Here is a 23,272-nt window from a genome sequence, read left to right on the forward strand (position 1 = left end):
TAAAACTTTCTATGCTGTATTTCCTTGCTGCAATGACCCCTCTCACTCAGATGAACACTCCAGAGAAAGGTCAGGTCACAGCGATAGCCACCTGCAAGTGCCTGTTGCCCTCTATCACTAGTCAGTTTACAAACTAAGTACATGTGAGAAATAAAACATTACCTGAGACAGAAAAGACGTTTGTAGCCCTGCCATATCAACTCCACTTACTGAACTTGAGCGTGACAAGGTGGGAGTACTAGAAACAGAAAACGGCTTCCGTTCCTTAGAGAGTAAAACAAAATTCTGTTAGAGGGACAAGCAAAAAGATAAGTAGGGAAAACAAAACAAAACCTTTTATAGGATTACTAAAAACAAAGGCCAACTCTAATTTCTCAAAGAAATATTACATAAATAATTTCTTATATAGCCAGAAGTCTTACAAAATGTAAAATACTTAAGGAACAGACAGACCTGTTTTAATCATCACATGGACCTATTTATATTGCAACAAAATTTATTCTTAATGGAGTAGGACAAATTTCTGAAATAATTATGGGACCTGCTTCATATTACATTATAAGGTTTCTGGCTTATACATTTTATCTGTCCATTTTTTAAAAAATTTCCAAAACTCAAAAGGTAATTTTTATTTATATTTACTTATTTTTAAATGCTAACTCCAAGTACATTATAATATTTTCAATATAGGAAACTCATTTTATAAAAGAAAGAAAGTGAACAGGCCAGTTCTATTCCTAAAATGCCTGTAGGCCAACTGTTACTTTAGTTTCAGTAAGATCACAAAATTCACTTTAAAAGAAGAAGACAATTCAAAACAGAGAAATAAGTCCCTATGGGTATATTCAAATTACACTAGGTCCACTCAGAACAGACACTGATAATATTACTAGAATTTATCAATATACTAATTTTAGACATAAAATGGTACTTATAGTATGCTATGCCATGTGTGACGGTATACACTTGTAATCCCAATACTCAGGAGGCTGAGGAAAGAGGATCTCTGTGAATACCAGGCCAGCCTGAGCTATATAAGTGAGTTCAAGGCAGCCTCATTACACAGCGACACCTCGTCTCAGAAAAACAAACAAACAAAAAAAAACCACAAAAAATAAAAAATGAAGTATGGTTAAAAATAGAAATACAATGATTACAATAGTTCCTGCATTATATACAAAACAAACGAACAAGAAGTCAATGAAATTCAATACCTTTTCTTTCACTGCTTCTTGAGTGAAAATCGCTTTCTTCCTTTCTTGTTCAACTTTTAGTTTTTCCATTTCTAGTTGACTATTCAACAATGTCTAGTGGTGAGAGATAAAGTTAGATAATCCTCATGATGTTAATTCATGGCATTGTAAGTCAATTGAAAGTATGGAACAAAAAGTATAAATTCTTATTTTACTACTAGAAGACCAAGTTCTGGAAGCAGTAGCAGCATCCTCCATTCCATTCTTGGCAACTCATTAATTTGCAACACATTCTCTAATGTAAACCCTAAGAGGTGAGGGGCACATTAAGAGAAATACCTTTTCTTTCCTTGTCTCTTCAAGTGTTCTTACATATTCATCTTTTAGGTTTTCTAATTCAACCTGGTACCTAGTAAACCAGAGGGAATTAAACAAAACAGACTATTAAAACTATATAAAACTCACTACTTTTTAAAACTCCAGTTACATATTTAGTAGTCATTTTTATTACCAGCAAACAGTGTATGTTTACCAGATCACTAGGGTTTTACTCAGAAGTTGAGCTACAAATGAGAAGGCTCTACTTTTATTTACTGGTTAAGATTACATTCTTTTAAAAAAGTTTAAAAATGGCATTTTTAGTAGCACCATTCTATAATATGCTTAAATTTTGCCAAAGCAGGGGTTCTATCAAAATGTTTACAGAAGTTGAGATATTTTATTTTAATAAATCATTTTTACTTAACCACTTGTTTAAAAAAACATAATTTCCAAGGTAAAACTCAGAGGTAAAAACATTAATCACAACCTTAATATTATTTTCATATAGATAGATTTTATAACTGGTAGATCCCAAAGAACTCAAATATTTGAAGACTAGAATGCTGCTAAAACCACTATAACATAAAAATAACTTCAATGAGTGATCTCCATACTACTTTGTAGTGTTAAGAGTCCTTGGGAAAACCTGATTAATGATATAAATTACTTTCCAGGAAAAATGCAAATAAACATAAAACTATCACATAACTTCAAACCCCTATATGAAGTTTGAGGAATCCCAGTACTATATACCCCTGACTTTAAACACTACATGTATTTATTACTGTTGGTAAAAAAAAACAGTAATACATTTTTTTTTTGTCTGTTTCTTTTTTATCGGTACCGGGGATCGAACTCATAACCACTCACTTGTAAGTCAGGCACTTATGCCACTGAGCTAAATCCCTAGCCCCTAGTAAACACATTTTTTAAAAGTGCTTTAAACTGCCCTAAAATTAAAAAGAACAATAGTCAAAAAACATGCTCACCGATTATTTTCATCCTCCACCTTTCTAAGCTTATTTTTCTCTGATTCTAGCTGTGCCTGAAGTCTACTATTTTCCTGTCTTAAGAGAGAATTCTGGGATTCAACGGAAGACATCTGGGTTTTGTTGGCAAGGAGTTCTTCTGTAGCTGCACGTTCTCTTTCAACTGCTGCTGCCAATAAGGTCTGGGACTCACCTGGTTGCAGGACAGAAAGAAAAATCATGTGTACATACATGGGCATGACAAAGATAAAAATTGATTCTGACTTCAAACTCTTTCCTTTTTATTGGTATCAGGGATCAAACTCACGACTGCCTGCTTGCAAGGCTGGCGCTTATGCCGCTGAGCTAAATCCCCAGCCCCCTGACTTCAAACTTTTAACTGACAATGAATACAAAGTAGGCACACGAAAGGAGGTTTAACATTATTCATCATTAGGGAAATGCAAATTAAAATCATTGTATGTTATGAGTACATACAAAACACTAAAAGAAACACTGCTGAAACACTAAAAAAAAAAAAAAAAAAAAAAAAAATAGGGACCATGACAAAACGCTAGCAAGGATGTAAAGAACTGGCTTACTCTGAAACATATAGCCATGGTGGAAACAGTTTCGACATTTTCTTTGAAAATTAAACATACAACTACCATAGAATCTAATAATTGCACACCTGAGTATTTATACAGAAGACTTAAAAAATACAAGTCTACACTAATCTAGTATATGAACATACACGGGAGCTTCAGACATTACAGCTAGAAGTTAGAATAAGCGTGGATGTTTTTCAGCAAGTTTAAGGATTAAACTGTGTTACACAGTCTATGGATTAACACTCAGCAATAAAAATATTAACCTATTGATACACATAACTTAAATGGTCATCCAGCTAATTATGCTGAGTGAACAAAGCTAGTATCAAAGTGTCACATGTACAATTTTATTAATAAAACATTTTTGAAATGACAAAATTTTAGAAAGAAAGGACAGATTAGCAATTGGCAGGAACATAGGATGAAAAAAGGAGGGTTCAGACGGTGGTAGGTACCTTTATAAGGGGAAACATGAGAGATCTGATAAGTGTTGGGACCACTCATCATGCTGACTGTGGTCTATATACAAACCTACACAAGTGGTAAACTTGTATATAACCGATACACATAGAAATACATACCCAGAAAACTGGGGAAAACTAAATATAATTTGGCTTACAGTATCAAAGTCAATACATGGCTATGATATTATGAATTCATTTTGTAAAGTGTGTGAAGGACTTGTCTGTTTTATTAACTGTATTTGAATCTACAATCAGGTTAATTCAAAAAATTCAAAAGAACACAAAAGAGTACTGGATAAGGTTCTGAGATTTAACTGACAAGTAGTTGAATGAGTCTAGAGTAAATATCTTGCTTCAGACTGGCCAGGTGGTTAAATATACCAAGTCCATGACTCTCAACTCCTATTTAGCTCTGCTTTTGCCACTATATCATGACAGCCCTCAAGTTTTAGGTACAGCAGTTTATGCAACAGAAGCACATATCAATTTTTCATGAATTTGCTGGCTCTGAGATGTCTACCATATACATGTTCTACCTGTCTATCCCTGAAAAGAAACATCAGAGAATAACAACTTTCTTTTCATTAAAAGCATAGAAAGGCAACCTAAGGCGTATCTGTAAAGAGGCAAAATATGAACTGCAAAGATTCTACAGTATTTCTCTTTGGGATTTGAGCTTGACACTTTTCTACCTCTGCTCCTGGAATTCTACCAGTGAACTAGAAACCACATCTACCTACATATTACAGAGACACTAGAATGGGGTTAGATGTAGCAAAGGACAAGGAAAAACTACAGTGTAATAACAGGCTATAGAAATAAATGAAAGAGCAATGTGTAAGGGGAAAAAATGGTTTCAAAGAGACACAATTAAGGCATTAAGAACATAAAACAAGAAGAGATAAAAATCTACCTATAAAACATACACACACAATGAAACAAAATGTGATCATCAAATCAAGTTAATTTGCATTTCACACCATTATCCTAAGAATAGAAATAAGATAAGAACAATTGTGCAAAAACAAAAATAATTACCCAGCCTGTCAGAAAGATTCTTCTCCAACTTCTCCCATGATGATGTCTGGGACCCTAGGGTTGCTTGTAAATTTTCTATTTGTCTAAGCAATGGTCTGGTTGTTGATGAAACATTTTGACTCAGTTCTTGATTTCGATTCTCTGCTTCCTGGAGTCTCTGAATCAACAAACTCTTAAATCATTACCATGGACAGCAATAAAATTTCCAAAAATACTAGCAAACCTAAACTTTACCAGAGATTTCTGGAAAACTTTATTATTTCAAGAGAAAAACTACTTGTTTTTTACGAAATTTTTTTGTTCAATTCTTCAAGTATAAAAAAGTTGCATAGAGTAAATAAGTGCTTCTTAATATAGTATTTCTAAGAGAGTCTATGGTAATTGGAAGGTGGAAAGGAATCCATTCAAATGTCTCAGTAGTCTGGACCTCTATGTCCAAAGTTTTATAGTGTTTTTTGTTTTCTGAGACAGGGTCTTGCTATGTAGTTCAAGCTGGCCTGGAACTCACTATTAGCCCAGGAAGGCCTCAAATTTGCTGAGATCCTTCTGCCTCAAATAGGCATGCACCACCACACCCGGCTCCAAATATTTTTAAGCATGTATAAAAAAAGAAAGATCTACATAATTTATATTTCTTCTCTGTTTTCTTATGCATGTTCACTAACTAAAATTGAGTGGTGGCACAGACACCAGGCACTGATTATCTGCACTACAGTAATCAAAGACTGATGATCACTAATAAACCAGCTGTTACAAATCAAAAAACAGTATCAAAAAAGCTCGGTGGTAGAACATGCCTAATGCCTGGACTTAATCCCCAGTACCAGAAAACAAAGCACAACTACTAAATATACAAGAACTTTTCATGATAAAATTGGTTTTTTAAATAGAATTAAAGATTTTCCCATATATACTCTTAAAGTGTCCACTGTAGTTCATGTAAGCCACAAAAATACAGCAACTAGTAAGTATGTAAGTTATCCCAATGAATCATTTTTGTATTTCTAGGAAAACACACTTTTTGAATTTGTGACTAGGAAAACTGTGGCAATACCTGCTGAAGTTCACTGATCTCGTGGCGTAAATAATCTTCTTTCCTAGCAGCAGCTTGTTCTGCACGCTGCAGGGCTAGTCTGAGGTCCCCCACCTGGAGGATAAACAACACATATCACAATGTCAAAGAATTACAGATAACTCCTCATAACTACTCAATTTGTGTTGTGTTGACCTAGTGTTTATGCATAATACAGAATACTACCCAAGTTTTTATATACAATTATCATAATCCCATCTATCAAGCAATTCCAAAACAGCACGGATACTCATTACCTACTTTTAAAAATGCTCTTAGTGAAGGAAAAGATATAAAGATGTAAAAGCACATCACTAGCATACAGTGTTCAATAGATAACACATCCATAAACGCTTATCATATAAAGCAGAATGTGTCAGAAACTAGGTAAGCTATAAAAACTAGGTGCTACTACCTAGCATAGCAAGGCTAGCAGGATTTAATCCCTAGCATCACCAAACAAATGAACAAAACAACCAGTGATACACAAACACTGGTGCTTGCAGGGCACAGTGTTGTGTGCTATTAGTTCTCCTGGGGCTAAGATGGCACTGCTTTCACCCAGGAGTCTGCAGCCAGCCTGGCAATACAGTGAGACCCTGACTCACAATAACAACAACAATGAAACAACTAAGTGCTATATTCATACACAGCTGCACACATTTAAACTGCCACAGGGCTCCTGGAAAAAATATAGAAATGCATTTGAAGAATTAACTAAATTGTTTATGTCCTTTCACCTGGTCAAACTACTTCTAAAATTTACTCTACAGAAGCAGATATATAATTATACAGAGATGTCTCCTAGGCTACTACAAAAAAAAAAAAAAGAGTAAGAAAAAAAAAAACATCTGGAAGTATTCTAAATATCCATCAACAGTAATTTATATTTACCAACACTGATACATGAATATAGACATTAAAAATTATGATGATGTATAAAACATGTAAAATATTTATGATTTAACCTTAAATAGCAAATGTATAAGATACATCTATGATATTGATTACACAAAAATTTACATGGAGATATATCTCTATCAAATTATAAAAGATAATATACAAAATTAACAGTACATGTAAAACAGTGATTCTATGAATGATAGGCCCATATACTTTCTACCTCTCATTTTTCAGTTTTTCCTAACCTTGGGATACAATTACCACAACATGAGTTATAACAGCAAAACTGTAAGCAATAATCCAAACATCTTATATAAGAAATAGCTAAAAATACTTCACATAAATTTATAAAACTACAAAAAAAATTTTTTTAAGGACCTAGGGATAAGTGTACACATTTGTAATTCCAGCCCTCAGGCTGAGACAGGAGGACTGCCATGATTTTGAACCCAGCATGGCCTACATAGTAACTTCAAGACCAGCCTGAACTACAGAGCAAGATCCTGTCTCAAAACAAAAAGTTTCTTCTTATGACAAAACGATCCACTATTACATGACGCTGAGGGTATTTTACCATGTAAATAAAACAAGCTGTAAAATAGTAAAAACAGCAAATTATATTTTATGTAAGAAAGACGAAAATACAAATAAATGTGTACAAGTCAATGTGTGTGTGCATATATACATATATGCACACACACACAAATGTACAGCTATCTATATTATCTTCCATTTACAAGTAAAAATATTGAAAACACCAAAAAAAAAAAAAAAAAAAACAGTAGTAAAAGAGTTCCACGTAGGCAAAGAGAAGAATGGGAAAAGGCTAAGTTAGAAGCAAATGTTGTCTAAATATATTTTGTTAAATTGTTCTTCAGAATCATGTAAACATTTTATGTATCCAAAGTATAAAATTAAATTAAAAGTAACTGATGCCAATGAGCAAATAGTTTTCAAGAAACAGTGCTGAGAAAATAAGATATCTACATATGAAAATCTAATGTAAAAGCTATGATTGTAAAACTGGAAGAAAAAAAAAAGCTGTATGATCTTGGAATATACAATGATTTCTTTACCATGATGCCAAAAGCACAAGGAAAAAAGAAAAAAAGAGTTAAGCTGGACTTCATCAAAATTAAAAACTTGACTGGGTATGATGGCAATAACCTATAATTCCAGCACTTGGTGGGCTGAGGCAGGAGGATTGCCAGACTGGGCTACACAGTGAATTCAAAACCAGCCTGAACAACACAGTGAGCCTGTATCTCAAAAGAAAACATTATTTAAAACTTTAAGATAATCCATGGAAAAAGAAAATATTTAGAAATTCTTTATCTGATAAAGATCTACTACACAGAACATAACAAGACAAATAGTTCCATTAAATATGGGCAAAGGAGTTGGGGTAACTGAACAAATTTTACTAAGAAGATATATGAAAAATTGCTCATCATCACTGATTATTAAAGAAATGCAAATCAATCCCACTCTCAGATACCACTTCATCCCTACTAAAAGGGATATAATAAAAAACAAAATATACAAGGCAAATATTTGCAAGAATGTGGAGATACTGCAGTCCTCAACCTATTGCTAGTAATAACGTAAAAAGATGCAGCCACTACAGAAAATATGGCAGTTCCTCAAAAAGTTAAAAATAGAATTACCATGTGGCTCAAATTACCATGTCAGGTAGAATTGAAAGTGTATGTGTCGGGGCTGGGGATTTAGCTCAGCGGCATAAGCGCCTGCCTTGCGAGCAGGCAGTCGTGAGTTCAGTCCCTGGTACCGATAAAAATGAAAAAGACAAAAAAAAAAAAAAAAAAAAAGAAAGTGTATGTGTCCCTACAACCAGGCATGGTGGTACACACCTGTAATCTGAGCACTCAGGAGGCTGAAGCAGAAGGATCCCCATGTGTTTGAGGGCAGTCTGGCCTACACAAGGAGTTCAAGGCTAACCTGAGCTACATAGCAAGACCCTGTATCAAAAAAATGTATATTCCTACAAAAATTTGTACATATTTACAGCACATCAGTCATAATAATCAAAAAGCATACGTCATATACCTATCTGCTAATGATTTTATAAAACAAAGCCCACCAAATTTTATTTTTCTCCTTTCATCTGAGAGACATAAACTGCCACAAATTTTATTAATAAAGGAGTTAAATGTATTCTCTTGAAATTACATGCAATACATTTTTGAATTTCTTTTTTTTGAAACAAGGACTCACTAGCTTAGACAGACTTTGAACTCACAACAATCATTCTACCTCAGCCTCTTCAGTGCCAGAATTATAGGTGCACACCACCATTCCCAGCTAACATGTAATAATATACTTATGTGCATTTCTCTGGACGTGGGATATCTATAGGTTTCACTTTCAGGGAGGGTAGTAGTCCTAAGGATTGAACTCAGGAACTTGTATACGGTGAGCAAGCATGCTAGCACAGAGCTACAATCCAGCACCAGTAAAATTATTAAGTTAGTCTGAAATTCACACACACACACACACAAAATTGGCATCACTTTAACAGTACCTCTGGAAAACATTTAGAACTATTTTTGCATAATCCAGGAGTTTTTGAAGAATGCCCAATGCAATTATGATGGAAATCTAACACTTGCCCCACTACATAATGTTCAATTCACACTAGCTAAAGAACATACGTAAAGGTATAAAAGACTACTTTTATTCATCATCCTCTTCTTACTTGAATTGCTAATGTTTCTTGCTGCTGACGGGCTTCTTCTTGGGCCTTCTCTAGCGCTGCAGAAAGTTCTTCTTTAGCTTTCATTTCACGACTCAGAGCTGCTTCCTGTGCCTCACTATCCTTTGCAGCATTGGCTTTGTGAAGATCAGTAAGTTCTCTTAAAAAATTAGATTGATAATTTTTATTTAATAGACAGTTAACTACATGCCCAGGTTAATGAAGTTTCCATGTTCCACAGACTCTATCACATAACAAACACTGGTTATCAGTAAAGACCCTCTTTCCACTGAACTTGTCTTGACCAGTAATAAGCTCATAAAGAGACAAATTTATAAATGTTGCTAATGATTACATACTAGAAAAAACATTTCTCCAAAATCTTTGCTGATAAGTGATTTAAAATGGGCAGCATGTATGTGTATTTTCTTACTTGTATGCACTATCCAGGGCAGCCTGAATACTTCGGTTCTTTTCTTCGAGTTCATCTATGTCTACCTGAAGCCGACCAAGATCTTTCTCTTGGCGTTCTACCACAGAATTTAGTTTTTTAATATTTTCTCTATGCTGTTTCTCAATCTCTTCTTTGCCATCAAGGACCTATTATAAAAACAATGAAAATATTTTTAATAAATTATATAACAGTAAATAATAAGTGTTCCGGGAATCTCAATTGTAATAATAAATGTAACAAAAATCTTGATCTACTAAATCACTGAAAAAACTCTTCTCACGATACATTCCTACATCTCATTAAATCATTTCAAATGTTTCATAAGCAACAGTCAAGTGTTCATACAGAAAATGATAACTTACATATAGAGAATAATGATTGCTATTCACCTGTTTTAAATGCTGTAATTCCTCTTCTAGTTCTTTAGCTTTTTTGTTCAATTTTGCAATAATATTTTCATTGTCTTTGTCTTTTGTTCTCAATTTCTTAATGATGTTAGAGTTATGCAGCTGCTGCTTTGAAAGTTTTTCACCTGGTGATGGTAAAAAAGGGTAAAGCCAAATGATAATTATTTCCTAAGAATGTGAATATTTTATTTAACCAGTAATATAAAATGGCAATTTTTCAAAAACCAATTTGTAAGCTCAATGTTAAAACTGATTGGGACAAGGATCATCAGTGAAGCCGGGTATAGTGGCTCAGGCCTGTAATCCCAGCACTCGAGAAGCTGGCTGAGGTGGGAGGACCGCCATGAGTTCGAGACCACCAACCCCGTCTCAAAAAAAGACTGCATGGAAGCATACTAGAGAATAGGATACTGAGAATCTGTTACAAAATACTTCATCTACGAATCTTACGAACTGTGAAGTGAAAAGTATACTTTTATAATGAGAAACATGGCAGTTATTCCTTAACCAAGCACTGTGGTACCACTGTGGCACTGATATGATGCAGTAGTGAATTTACAATTATTAACCATCACATCAAATTCTGATGAATCATGATGAAAACTGAAAAATTTCTGAACATGGGACACCGTAAGACAACTGTCCTGGACACTACATACGGTCTTTAATGTAATGAAACAGAGCTATCTGAGGTTTGTGGAAAATTAAAAGGCAATAACAGACAAATATAATGGGCTATCTTTAATTAGACCCTAAAGCAGGATAAATGGCCAACTATAAAAGGCATTTTTGAGGTAAGTGATGAAATACTGACATGGGTTATACTTCTAAATTAATTCTGATATTCTTAGGTATTGTTATGGTGGTATGCTTGTGAAGGAAGATATAGAAATGCAACACTAAGGTGCCTTTAATTAAAATATTAGTTGCAAGTATTAATTACTATTCTTTAAGTGAAAAACTTTTAACTTATCCAAAACCTTATCCAAAACCTCCTGCCCTAGGATACTGCACAAAGAAACTGAATTATTCATTTGGAATAATGTATCTATGAAGGATCTTTAATTTCTACAACCTTGTTAACTATAAACTTATTCAGAAACTTTGAAAAGCTTATTAATTTAAAACTTAAAACATGAATACAATAAAAAAGTCACTATTAACACCAAAACCATACCATCTGGTGCTCAGAAACTATGTAAACCTCAGAATTAAGACTTTCAGACACCTTGTTTAAACCATGGGCTATTTTAAAACTTGTTATAAGGTTTCTTTTGGTTGTCTAATTTTTAAAGTCATTTTTAAAAACATTTTCCAGGCACAATGCACAATGGCACATGCCTTTAATTCCAGTACAGTACTCTGGAAGGCTGAGGCAGCAGGACTGCCAAGTTGAATGTAGCCTATTTAATTGAGCAACTTAGCAAGACCCTGATTGCAAAAAAAAAGGATGGATATGTAGCTCACTGAAAAGGCCCTGAGTTCAATCTCCAGTATCATTCTCACATTCAAACACACACACACACACCCTCAGAAACAAAAATCTGCACACATATTTTTCTACCTCAAGACACCTTTTTTTTGTCCCAATACAATTTACTCATTGTTCTTTCATAAATTGTCACCTTCAATTTCTGTGGTTTAAGTTCAAACCTTCCTTGTCATCTATGTGTATGTATGTGCATATTTACAAAACAAACAATGTTTTGAGACAAGTTCTTGCTATGCTGCCCAGGCAGTTCTCAAACTCATGGGCTTAAGCCTCCCATCTCACCATCCTAAATACTAGTTGGGACTAAATGTCACCATGCCCAGCTTAATGTTTGTAACAAGAAACAAATCTGCTTGCCATGTGTCAAATATTTCTTCTGCTTTTAAAATATTTTCCAAAATCAACAGAATACTCACCCTCTTCCATTAATCCTCGAATCTGTTCATCTTTCTCTTTCAAAAGATCTGCAGTTTCACTACTATTTAATCTAATGGCAAGTTCTTCTTTTATAGTTTTGATTTCCTAATTAAAAAAAATCTGTGAATACCATAATTACTTTCAACCTAATATATTTTTCTATTATTTTTCCCTATCTAAAAAATGCATCCATAATCACATTCTCATGAGTTTTGCTCAGTTAACCTACTAGCTTGGTTAAGTAAGACTAATAAAACAGTTTTCAAAATGATATACAAAACCTAAGTTAAGATAAATAGGCAGGTTTTAATATAGAAATAGAAATAAAAGTAAGTTAACTTTTAGTGGGGCGTAGTGGGGCACACCTGTAATCCAAGCACTTGGGAGGCTAAGACAGGAGGATCGTTGCAAGTTCAAAACCAGCCTGGGCTACAAAGTGAGCTCAAGGCTAGCCTGAACTGCATAGTGAGACTCTGTCTCAAAAAGACAAAAAAAAAAAAAAAAAAAATTAGTTGGGGCTGGGGATTTAGCTCAGTGGCATGCCTTGCAAGCACGTAGTTGTGAGTTCAATCCCTGGTACCAAAAAAAGTAGGTTAACTTTCAATATTCACCTTCACTATCTCTACACATACATTCTACATATTAAGCATTACATTGAGAATAGCACAGTAGGGAAAGAAAATTTGTTAGGTAGTCTCAAGTTAGTAGTGTCTAAAATAAGCTAGTTTATTTAATGTTCAACCAAAGCACCCAAGTAGGTGAAAGTGCCTGATTTACTGTCCATGAGTATACAGAAAAATTATAAATTAATACTGACATTAGTGAAAGGGAGAAAATAACAAGTAACTTAACTGAGGAAGGATGAATGTAGAGACAATGTCATTAGTAATAGCTGGGCTCAAGTACTACTCACTAACTCTAGTTATTACCAACTTCTGAAATAAACAACTATTCCAAACAGAAGCATTAACAACGGCTCCCTACCAGGGGTAACTGCTCTCAAGAGAATATTCAGCAATCTATAGCAACTGGCTCGAGGGAGAGTGCTACTAGAATGGCAAGGATAAAGGCCAAAGAGGTTGCTAATCATCCTGCAAGGCTCAGAACAGCTCCCCACAACACAGAATTACCTAGCCCAAAATGTCAATAGCATTGAGGGTGGAAATTCTGCATTCAAATAAGTCAACATTATTCCTCCCAAAAGACAATATTAACCACTAGAAATTTATATTTTAAAATTATGAAAACAAAAGTTCTTTGACTTAATGTATAAATATTTGAGGCATTTGGAAAATGAGAGTAATAATTTTTTAAAATGTATACAGTTCTGTTTAGATTTAGGTATTATTTTAATAAAACTATCATCCACAAAAACTCTTCTAATAATCTTTGCTATATATCTTACAAAGATTTACATATAAATTACACAAAGTAATATAAGCTTAATTCTTTTAAAATATCAAAATCTTGGGTCAGAGATATAGCTCAGTGGCGTAGTGTCTGCCCGGCAAACATGAGGTCAATGAGTTCGAGCCCTAATACCAAAAAAAAATCTTTAAATTTAAATGCATCAGAACTCTATAATTTATTTGGGTATTTTTGTTTGATTTTGGGCCCTTAAGTCACTGAGCTAAATCCCGACCCTATAATTTACTCGTTAATATGCTATTTCCTCTTAATCTTACTTTTATTCAATACAAAATGTGATGAGTGCATTCACCACAATCTTTCTCTTTAGAGTTTAATTACAATTATTTTAAGTTTCTATTACCTTTTTAGCAGCATCTCTCTCTTTGCAGGCTAGCTGAACTTTCTTTTCTGCTTCCGCAATTCTTTGAGTGAACTCATCTTTCAAGGATGAGATGCTACTGCTTTCTTCTTTCACTCTGAACATTTCACTACATTTAAAATATTTGAGAATGAAGATTGTTTATATACTAGAAAGGTAACAAGATGAATTCAGTTCTCCAACATATACCTCATTAAAATAGACTGGTTTTCTATTAACTTTTAAGAGAAAAATTACTTCTTAAATTTATTTTAAAATAGGTCAAATAATGAATTAGAAAATGTCACCTATGCTTGATGTGTAAAACTAAGAAACAAAATGTTTAATTTTGAATCTTATATCACATTTCCCTAATTACCACCTTAAGGCAAACCAACATGCAGTATTTTAACTATATTACAGATTCTTTTAAAGACATGTTTATTTATTTTTGGATACCAGAAATCGAACTCACAACCTCGTGCTTGCCAGGCATACACTGTACCACTGAGCTATATCCTCGGCCCCTAAAGACATGTTTTAAATTTCTAATGTGAAATGATTATTAATAATAACGGAAACTGTAGTTTACGCAAAACATCTCCCTTCAGTGCCAAAGGCAAAATGGTAAAGATAACTCCAGGAGAAAAGTAATCTTAAGATAAGTTTCTTGGGGCTGGGGATTTAGCTCAGCGGCATAAGCGCCTGCCTTGCAAGCAGGCAGTCGTGGGTTTGATCCCTGGTACCGATAAAAAGGAAAAAGACAAAAAAAAAAAAAAAAAGATAAGTTTCTTGAGTGAAATGCTATTCAATTTTCAGTAATTATAAAAGTTAAATTATAAAACATTTTAATAACATTCTTAAATAACTGCAAAGTATTACATGCCTCCACAAAGTAAAAAATTATCATATTCGTAGTATACTCACTCTTTTAGGTTATCATAAGCTTCTTCTAAAAGTGCTTTTTCTTTACTGAGAGTTAGTAACTGAGCCTCTCTTTTTTCCAGTTTCTCATTCAGGAATTCAACTGTCTGGACACAAAGTACATAAAAGTCAAAACATGTACTTTTTCAAAAGATCATTTGTGCATGCAGGTGCTAAGCTGTAAAGGTATCTCAATCACTATACTAAAAATAACATTATCTCATAAAAACAATTAAAAACAGTATTGGGAACACAGTGGAGACAGAACAAGAACACAGCTGGTAGAACACAAATTGGAACAACCGCTTAGCAGGTGGGAGTAAAAATACACCACTTTGAAAAATAGTTAAACAATATCTAATTGAATGTCTGTGTCCTTTGAGGTATGAAAAGTCCACTTCCAGGTAAACTTAAAGGAGAAAACTACAGGTAAATACACTACACGTGTTAACTACATTTGCAACAGCTTCTCTGTTAACAGCAAAACTCTGGGACAATCATTATATCCAACAAAAGAGGAAAGTATGCAGAGGTAATCAAAAAAGATCAAAGAGGAGGTCAAAGAGTATCTGTTTTCCACATTATCCTTTAACCTAAATATGTAAATTTTTTAATGTGATACACTGTATTTAAAAAAAAATTAATTTTGGCTAACTCATGGTCAATCAATATTAAAATTTCCAGACTATATCAATTAAGGCAAAACAAAAAGCAATTCCTAGAATATTATTCCTTGGCTCCTGCAGAAGCAGTGATAAATTTGTGTGTGGGAAGAATGGGTAACTTCTGGACTAAAAAAATTTTTTTCATCTGAGTTAAGTGTAAGCTAACCAAAAAGTCACTTGCCTGAGGTAAACTTAAAATATTCAAAAATATTTTATTGATAGTCACTTAGTGTTGAGTTCTAGGAATTCAAAAAAACCATTTCATATTTTATGGTACTTTGCAACTACTAATTGGAGTAATATTGCATGACATTTTGTTTCTGTGTTAATATTGAACTTAGGAAACAGAATCCCATCCTTTAAAAAATATTAGACAATTCAATACATGGCATTTTAAAATACCCTATGTCTCATAAGTTTATTCAAAATGTCAGTACATATACATAAGATAGTTATACAGCTACTTCCTCTTTTTTTTTTTGGTCTTTTTCCTTTTTATCGGTACCGGGGATCGAACTCACGACTGCCTGCTTGCAATGCAGGTGCTTATGCAGCTGAGCTAAATCCCCAGCCCCTAGCTACTTCCTCTTAATTCACTGAAAAGAAAGACTTGTACTAATATTGTTTGGACAATATTTTATGCCTATTTCTTGTACTCTGAGTAACTACTATGAAGATAACTATGCAATATATTATTGTTACTCTGTTGGCCTGATTTGAAACTGTTTTATTTCTATTTTTCCTCTAAAAAAAAATTAGATTCAACTCATTTACTATATATAAAAATCACAGGAAAAACCAAAATTGTGACTTAAAATTAAAGACTCTATACCACTTTCCTTTAGGATGATATTAGGTAGAAGCAATATGTCATTCCTAAGTATAATGATGTCTTTGTTCCTTGGACATTTCCCTTTCTCATGCATGTAAGACAGTTTTCAACAGGAGATATTAAAAATATTATGTACATGCACCAATTCCCCATAAGGAATGTCAACATTATGTATCACACACATGTAGTAATAAAAAAGTAAAATAGGGAGACCAGAGAACATGGCGGACAGACAACAGCAACTACCAGAGGCTCTCTGAAAGGTTCGGCTCAGAGGCCAGAAATAATGCGGACTAGGGAGACACGAATCAGTAGAGATATGCTCTGCTGACTCAGGAACGAACTGGGCTGAGAGAATCCAACTTGGAATACAGTCCTGGCGCTAAAATAGGAACAGAAAAATCTCGGTGTGGAGGCTCGACTCCGCGCCATCGGAAACCGGTTTGGATTTCCCGCCGTGCGGCGGCCGGCTATCTCCACAGCGGCTCAGCAAGGAGAGACGCGCCGAGCTCTGGGAGCGCCGAGCTCTGGGAACGGGAGAACGGAGTCGAAAAAAAAAGGACGGACAGAGGTGTACACGAAAACTGACTGGTGGCGAGGTGAGTGAGAATCTGACCCCCCACCACAGTTTGACTCTAGCGGAGATCTCTCTGGGCGCCATTCCCCTCTCGGACGGGATTGGAGAAAAGTGCCTGGCCTGAGTGACGCTGCTGGCGGACTCTCTAGGCTAGACTAGCCTAACCCAGATCCCAGAGCCGGACGATGGCCCGGAGGAGCGACTGACTTCCGCGTAGGCTGCCTCCTCCGACTCCCTGGTGCGCAGCGGTGGGCGGGAACAACTAGCCAGCGCAATTTGATCAGGCTGTGGCTGACAGGCAGGGAAGCCGGGCCTCCTTTGTAAGATTGCATTTTATAAGGAACAAAAAATATGGGGAAGGGAAGCAACAAAAAAAGCTCCTCAGCCCCCAATCCTGAGAAACAGGCAATAATGGACGCCGCACCAGTATACATTAAGCACCATATTGAGAGCCTCATAGACCAATTCAGGAATGAAGTTATCAATGATCTGAAGCTAGAAGTATGCAGAATAGTTAGAGAAATGCTAAACACCACCCAGGAAAAAACAGATGGTGGAATGGAAGAACAGAAAAAGAGGGGAGAATTGCTTGATGGAGAAAACAGAGAAAGCATTGAGTATGTGAAGCAGGTTCAAAGGGACTATCAAGAAATTAATAAGTCTATACAAGACTGGCATAACAGCTTGAAAGAAACTAAGGACAGACTATCTGAACTGGAGGGCAGACTTGAAATATGGGAGAATGAAATGAAAAACTTCTTAAAAATAACAAAGAAACAAACAGCAATAATACAAAGACAAGAAGATGATAAGAGGAGCCACCACTTAAGGATTAAGAACATAGAAGAAGAAGTAGGGACACAAACAAGTGAATTACAAAAGCTACTCACAGAAATAATCCAGGAGAATTTTCCTAATTTAGCAAAAGGTAAAGATACTCAGCTGTATGAGGCATACAGGACCCCAGCTACCTACAACCCTAACAGAGAAACACCCAGGCATATAATAATAAAAATCCCAGAAATTCAATACAAGAACAGAATATTAAAAGCTGTAAGAGACAAGAAACAGATCACTTACAAAGGAACACCCATCAGAATTACAGCAGATTTCTCTTCACAAACCATCAAATCACGAAGAGCATGGGGGGAAATAATTCAAGCTTTGAAAGATAATAATCTCCAGCCAAGATTGAGATATCCTGCACAACTGTCCCTGGAAATTGATGGAAAAACGAGGTGCTTCCAGGATAAAGAGGAACTGGGGGAATTTGCAACCACCAATTCAACTCTACAGAAAGTATTGCAGGATATTCTAAAAAAAGAAAAATACAAAGAACCCAGAAATAGTGGCAGGGAGGCCACAACGAATGGAGCAGAGAACAAAATGAAGAAGACAAACTGACAGCTACTGACAGAAAAAGAGCTCAACAGAAATGAGACAGAGAAGATTGGATGATAGGAACAGCTATTTTTGAGAAAATGACATCTTAATAGGTAATGCTGATTCAGTACCATCTTGTTTTGAAGTCTCATCTAGCTTTTGTTCTTCTGTCTCCAATGGTCTAACCAGGTTGTATCTTATTGGATTTTGTTATGTACGTTAGTATAAGCAAAAACCTTTTAAAGACAAGGAGATTATACAGAGACCATTGTTCATTTTCTGTTAGTCAATTCCAAATACTCTATAATGCTGTCATTCTCTTAAATGGTTTTACATTGTTTTGATATACTTAATGCTACAGTATATGAAGTTGTACTCAAGGACTTCAGGGAGGGAGTCAATATGGTAACTATTTTTAAGTCGGAAATATCTGGTGGTGAAACACTATTCTGCTTAAAAGGTTATGTTTTGATCTGCCCTGTTTCGCTGTTATGCCCTCTTTTTCTTTTTCTCAATCTCCACTCCATTATATACTTTTTTATTGTTATCCATTTAATTAAAGGGAAAAATATAGCAGGATATAATATAGTAACCCACTTTGACTTTCTATTTTCTCGATTTGAAGCCCTGTATTACTCTCACCATCTTGTTTTTGACTGAGGTTCCTCTATTCTGTTTTGCTGAATAGTATCAGGTTCGAAAGTTTAGGCATCAGCTGAGAAGATAATGAGATTCATTATAACGCCCATTCTCGTTGACTTCTATCTACTTTTGAAGACCTACAATATCTCCAATGTTTTGGTTTTGTCGGTTTTATCCTTTATGGTTTTGTTCAATAGTATTACAACTAATGATATAGGCAATTCTATTAGAAATAGCGGGAGGCATTAGGGTAACCATTGTTGATCACCTTGTATTATGTTTTTATATTATCTATTATATCCACCCTTTTGACTTGACCGATTCTGTTCTGTTATGTCACATTTGGTTTTACTCTCTTCCAAAAAAGCAATAAGAACAGTGGGAGCAATGAAACCCAAAATGTGTAATAGTCACTGTACAAAAGAGAGGAAAAGAAAATGCTCTAAACTATATAACTGCATGTATATTTAAATGTATAAGACAGAAAATGATATCACAGAGTTCTAATGGATCATTGAACAGAACTGTTTGCAGTATCATTGCTGGAATGTCCACTCTACAAACTTTAATTCTGTGACTTGAACAATTATTTCTAAGATGGCAATATGTAATCTATTAACTAGTGATTTCCTACTGCGCATTTTTTTCTTCTGTAAATCTGTATAACTTGTACCCTTCACTGTTTTTTTTTTTCTTTTCTTTTCTCCTTAAATAAAAATTAAAAAAAAAAAAAAAAAAAAAAGTAAAATAAAGATCTACAAAGGTCAAAAAAATAACAAGGAACTAAAACATTACAAGAAGTATACTTCCTATATATCAGTGAATATTAAACTAAAAGGACAGTATCAATAATTAAAGTCTAAATAAAAGATGTAATTTAAAATTTGGTTTTTGCTTTTGTTTTTGGTGGGTGCTGGGAATCGAACTTAGGACCTCACACTTGCCAGACAGGTGCTGCACCACTGAGCTGTATCCTGGCCCCTTAAAATTCGGTACAACTTATGTGATCATGCAAAAGCTTTTCATCTAAGAAGTCGTAATATTTAGGTTCCTTTTAGTATACATATCTGCAAAAGGGCTGAAAAAATAGGTTAACGTAAGAAAATAGTCCTTGAAAGATACATAGTAAAAGAGAATTTTAAAGTGATAAAGATAAAGATGGGTAGGGTAGTACATGCCTGTAATCCTAGAACAGCACTTCTGGAGGTTGAGACAGGAAGATCACACATGAAAGCCAGCCTGGGATATACAGAGAGTTCAAGGACAGCCTTGACTACTTAGTGAGACCCTGGCGGGCAGGGTGGGAACAGACTGAGTAATAAAGATGTAAAATGCAACCTGTTCTACCACTGTTCCTTTGGAAATTTTTCAAATAATTTAATATCAGTAACATTTAATTTAAAGGTCCTGAAACCTACATTAAAATGGCAAAATATTTTTTTTCTTTTGGTACTGGGGATCAAACTAACAACCTTGTGCTTGCCAGGCAGGTGCTTATACCACTGAGCTAAGTCCCTGGCCCAATATCTAACTTTTAAACTACTATAAATCATTATGCATCAATGAGAACGTTTCTACATGTTCTAAATTTCACCTCTGAAACATATATACAAAATTTCTACATTCCACAATTACCTCGCAAACATCTCCCCTCTCACAAAGTGCTTCTGGCGGACTTTCCGTAGCTTCACACCGCTCTACCCCCTTGTCCAACACAGCATGTCCTTCACTCAGAGGTGTAGAAGAAACCAATGTATCTGGCTGCTCACAATTAACAGGAGTGGCACTTCGCCCACTTTCTTCCATTTCTGCTTCCTCAGCAGGTATATTTAATGTTTCATTTACTTCTTCTTCAGGTTTTCCTTCAATAGATTCAACTATTTTAGTCTTTGGGGTTGAAGGATTAACTATAATAGGCACTAAGGCATATCCCTTGCCTGGCAATTCATCATCTGAATTGATTTCGCTTACGCTCCGGCTATCTAATGACTGTACACTAAATGAGTCTATTCTTTCAAAAGCATCAGATGAGCAGCAGCTCTCGTTTAGTTTCTGGAAATCATCTAAACGATTATAATCTGGACAAGCAGATGCAGTGAGAAGCTGGAAAGATGTCTGCATCAGGTGAAGGCTTGATTTTGCATCTGTAGTCTCTTGCCTTGAACTCGCTGAGCTCTCACTTATAACACTCTCATGATCTAAAACTTCAATGTCACTGGTGGTAGAAGTACCTGATGAGAAGGTACTAACAGGAGGAGAAGGAGTATTACTCTGTCTGTCTTCATGCTTTTGTTCCTTAGGTTCCAAAGCCACGTCCTTGGTCTCTGTAGTGAGAGACTGTGTAGAAACAGTAGATGCAGTTTCTGTAGTTGTCTTTACATTAGTTACGCTTTCAGATACTTTCAAATGTACAGCTGGCCCCTTCCCATCAGGCTCTTTATTAACAGTTTCGTCATGCTGGCCTTCAGTTTTAGGTGGAGAAGCTACTGTCAGACTTTGCTCTGATATACACAAAGAAGAGTCCTTCACCTTTGTTTCAGTTGTTTCAGTAGTTTTTGACTTTACAGTGTGTAAAGACTCAGATAAGGTGCTTTTCACTTCTTCTTCTGGTCGCTGTGATTTAGCTGGGGGCTTTGAAACCACTGGACTCTTCTGAATGGTCTGGACATCGGCTGGAGAGAGAAAGGCACTGAAGAAATTTTCAGATTCATCTACTACAGTCCTCCGAACTGGCTTTGTAATTGCTTTAGGAGAGGTTGTTGGTGGACTCTGGGGTTCAGTGTTCGATTTCAACCCCCAGGTTGAAGTATCCCATCCTCCACTCACAGGGGAACTTATTCCTTTGACAAAAAATATTCAAATATATTTATATTAGATTAATATTTCAATCATTATAAATGTGAATTTACATATCTATGAAATACAGCCTGTAACTTGACTGTTAAAATTCTTGCTTACAAACCAGGTGTTATGGCATATGCCTGTAATCCCAGCACTTAGGAGGCTGAGACAGGAGGATAGCTGTAAGTTCGAAGTCTGTCTGGGTTACATAGTAATTCAAGACCAGCCTGAACTAATTGCAAGACTCTATCTCAAAAACAAAAACAAAAACAAAAACTCCTTGCTCACTGCATCGTTAATTAGTGCCTGGGTTAATTCAGGGCCTTAAAGAATAAAACTAATGTGCACTTGCCTCAGAGGAACTAGTGGTACAGGTAAGAGATCAGACCTGGCCTAGAGTAGTAGAAGCAAGTATGTCACTCCCTCCCACAACAAATTAGGAAAGTAATGGTATATGATTTTTAATCCATAACTCCAAGATACATATGATTCATCTCACCAAAAAACCCTTATTTTACAGGTCATATGCAGTAATGGCAAAATTCCGAATTTAGTTTTAGTATTATTTTTATTCTTGTAATATCGTAATAAAACATAGTTACAAGAAAAACAAATGGCAACACTCAAAAACTGAATCCAAAATAATGGAGATGAATATACTTTTCAGAGATCTAATTAAACTGATGGGAACAGGCAGTTCTAGCAAACATATTCATTTTCGTCCACTTCAGTGCACAAGCATTTTCCAAGTCCCACTCCCCAAACCTACTCTACAAGTTTTTTCTTCCTCTTAGAATTTGCTTCTAACTTCCAAGTTATGCCATCAATTTTCATTATAATTTCGGAAATGTGCAATTTTTAGTTATTGCTTTTTCATATAAAAAGTAGTAACACACTAAAGAAAAAAATAAAAAGCACCTGACACTAGGATCTTTTTTTTTTTCTATTTGAGACAGGGTTTCATTATGTAGTTCAGGCTAGCCTTCAACTATACAACCCAGGCTGGCCTAGAGCTCACAGTATCCTTCTGTCTCAAGCCTCCTCAAGTGCTGAGATTATAGGAAGATACTACCAGATTCTGCTAGAATCTTTTTAGAATACAGTATTATAGAGAAAATAAATTCTAGGAAAATGGTAATTATATCAGTCACAGAAACAGCAACTACTAAAAACCCAATGATAAAAATGGCTATTTGCTAAAATATGTAAAGCACGCTTTAACTTTCTTTTTCTAAATTAAAAAGTGGCTGAGCAGAATTACAAAAGATTTTGCACAATTAGAAGTTGGTGGGGGGCTGGAGGTTTAGCTCAGCGGCATAAGTGCCTGCCTTGCAAGCAAGCAGTTGTAAGTTCGATCCCCGGTACCGATAAAAAGGAAAAAGACAAAAAAAAAAAAAAAAAAAAAAAAGTTGGTGGACAGAGCACAAATAACTAAAAGCCCCTGTGGTAAAGCCTATTCATTATTACAACTTTAAAGCTGACTGGAATAAAAAGTGCATATAAACATTTCAGTTTGCGGATAATGGCTTTAAATTCATTTATTCAATATATAAAAATAAGAACTCAAATTAAAGATTCAAGTGAACA

General features: G+C 35.1%; 1 protein-coding gene across 1 annotated transcript in view; it reads right to left on the reverse strand.

Moving 5' to 3' along the window:
• Positions 1-23,272, reverse strand: part of Tmf1 (TATA element modulatory factor 1) — a 32,493-nt gene that overhangs the window by 7,396 nt on the left and 1,825 nt on the right. Inside the window, exons 2-14 of the mRNA XM_003473438.5 lie at positions 20,480-21,684; positions 14,749-14,852; positions 13,825-13,951; positions 12,053-12,158; positions 10,127-10,269; positions 9,717-9,883; positions 9,287-9,443; positions 5,650-5,742; positions 4,596-4,752; positions 2,504-2,696; positions 1,533-1,602; positions 1,215-1,307; positions 163-264 (exon numbers count right to left, since the gene is read on the reverse strand). Coding sequence (XP_003473486.1) covers positions 163-264; positions 1,215-1,307; positions 1,533-1,602; positions 2,504-2,696; positions 4,596-4,752; positions 5,650-5,742; positions 9,287-9,443; positions 9,717-9,883; positions 10,127-10,269; positions 12,053-12,158; positions 13,825-13,951; positions 14,749-14,852; positions 20,480-21,684 — 2,717 coding nt within the window. The remainder of the gene's footprint in view (positions 1-162; positions 265-1,214; positions 1,308-1,532; positions 1,603-2,503; positions 2,697-4,595; positions 4,753-5,649; positions 5,743-9,286; positions 9,444-9,716; positions 9,884-10,126; positions 10,270-12,052; positions 12,159-13,824; positions 13,952-14,748; positions 14,853-20,479; positions 21,685-23,272) is intronic.

This window comes from Cavia porcellus, unplaced genomic scaffold (genome assembly GCF_034190915.1).
Source record: "Cavia porcellus strain 051 isolate PalLab524CR breed Dunkin Hartley unplaced genomic scaffold, mCavPor4.1 scaffold_13, whole genome shotgun sequence".
NCBI lineage: Eukaryota > Metazoa > Chordata > Mammalia > Rodentia > Caviidae > Cavia > Cavia porcellus.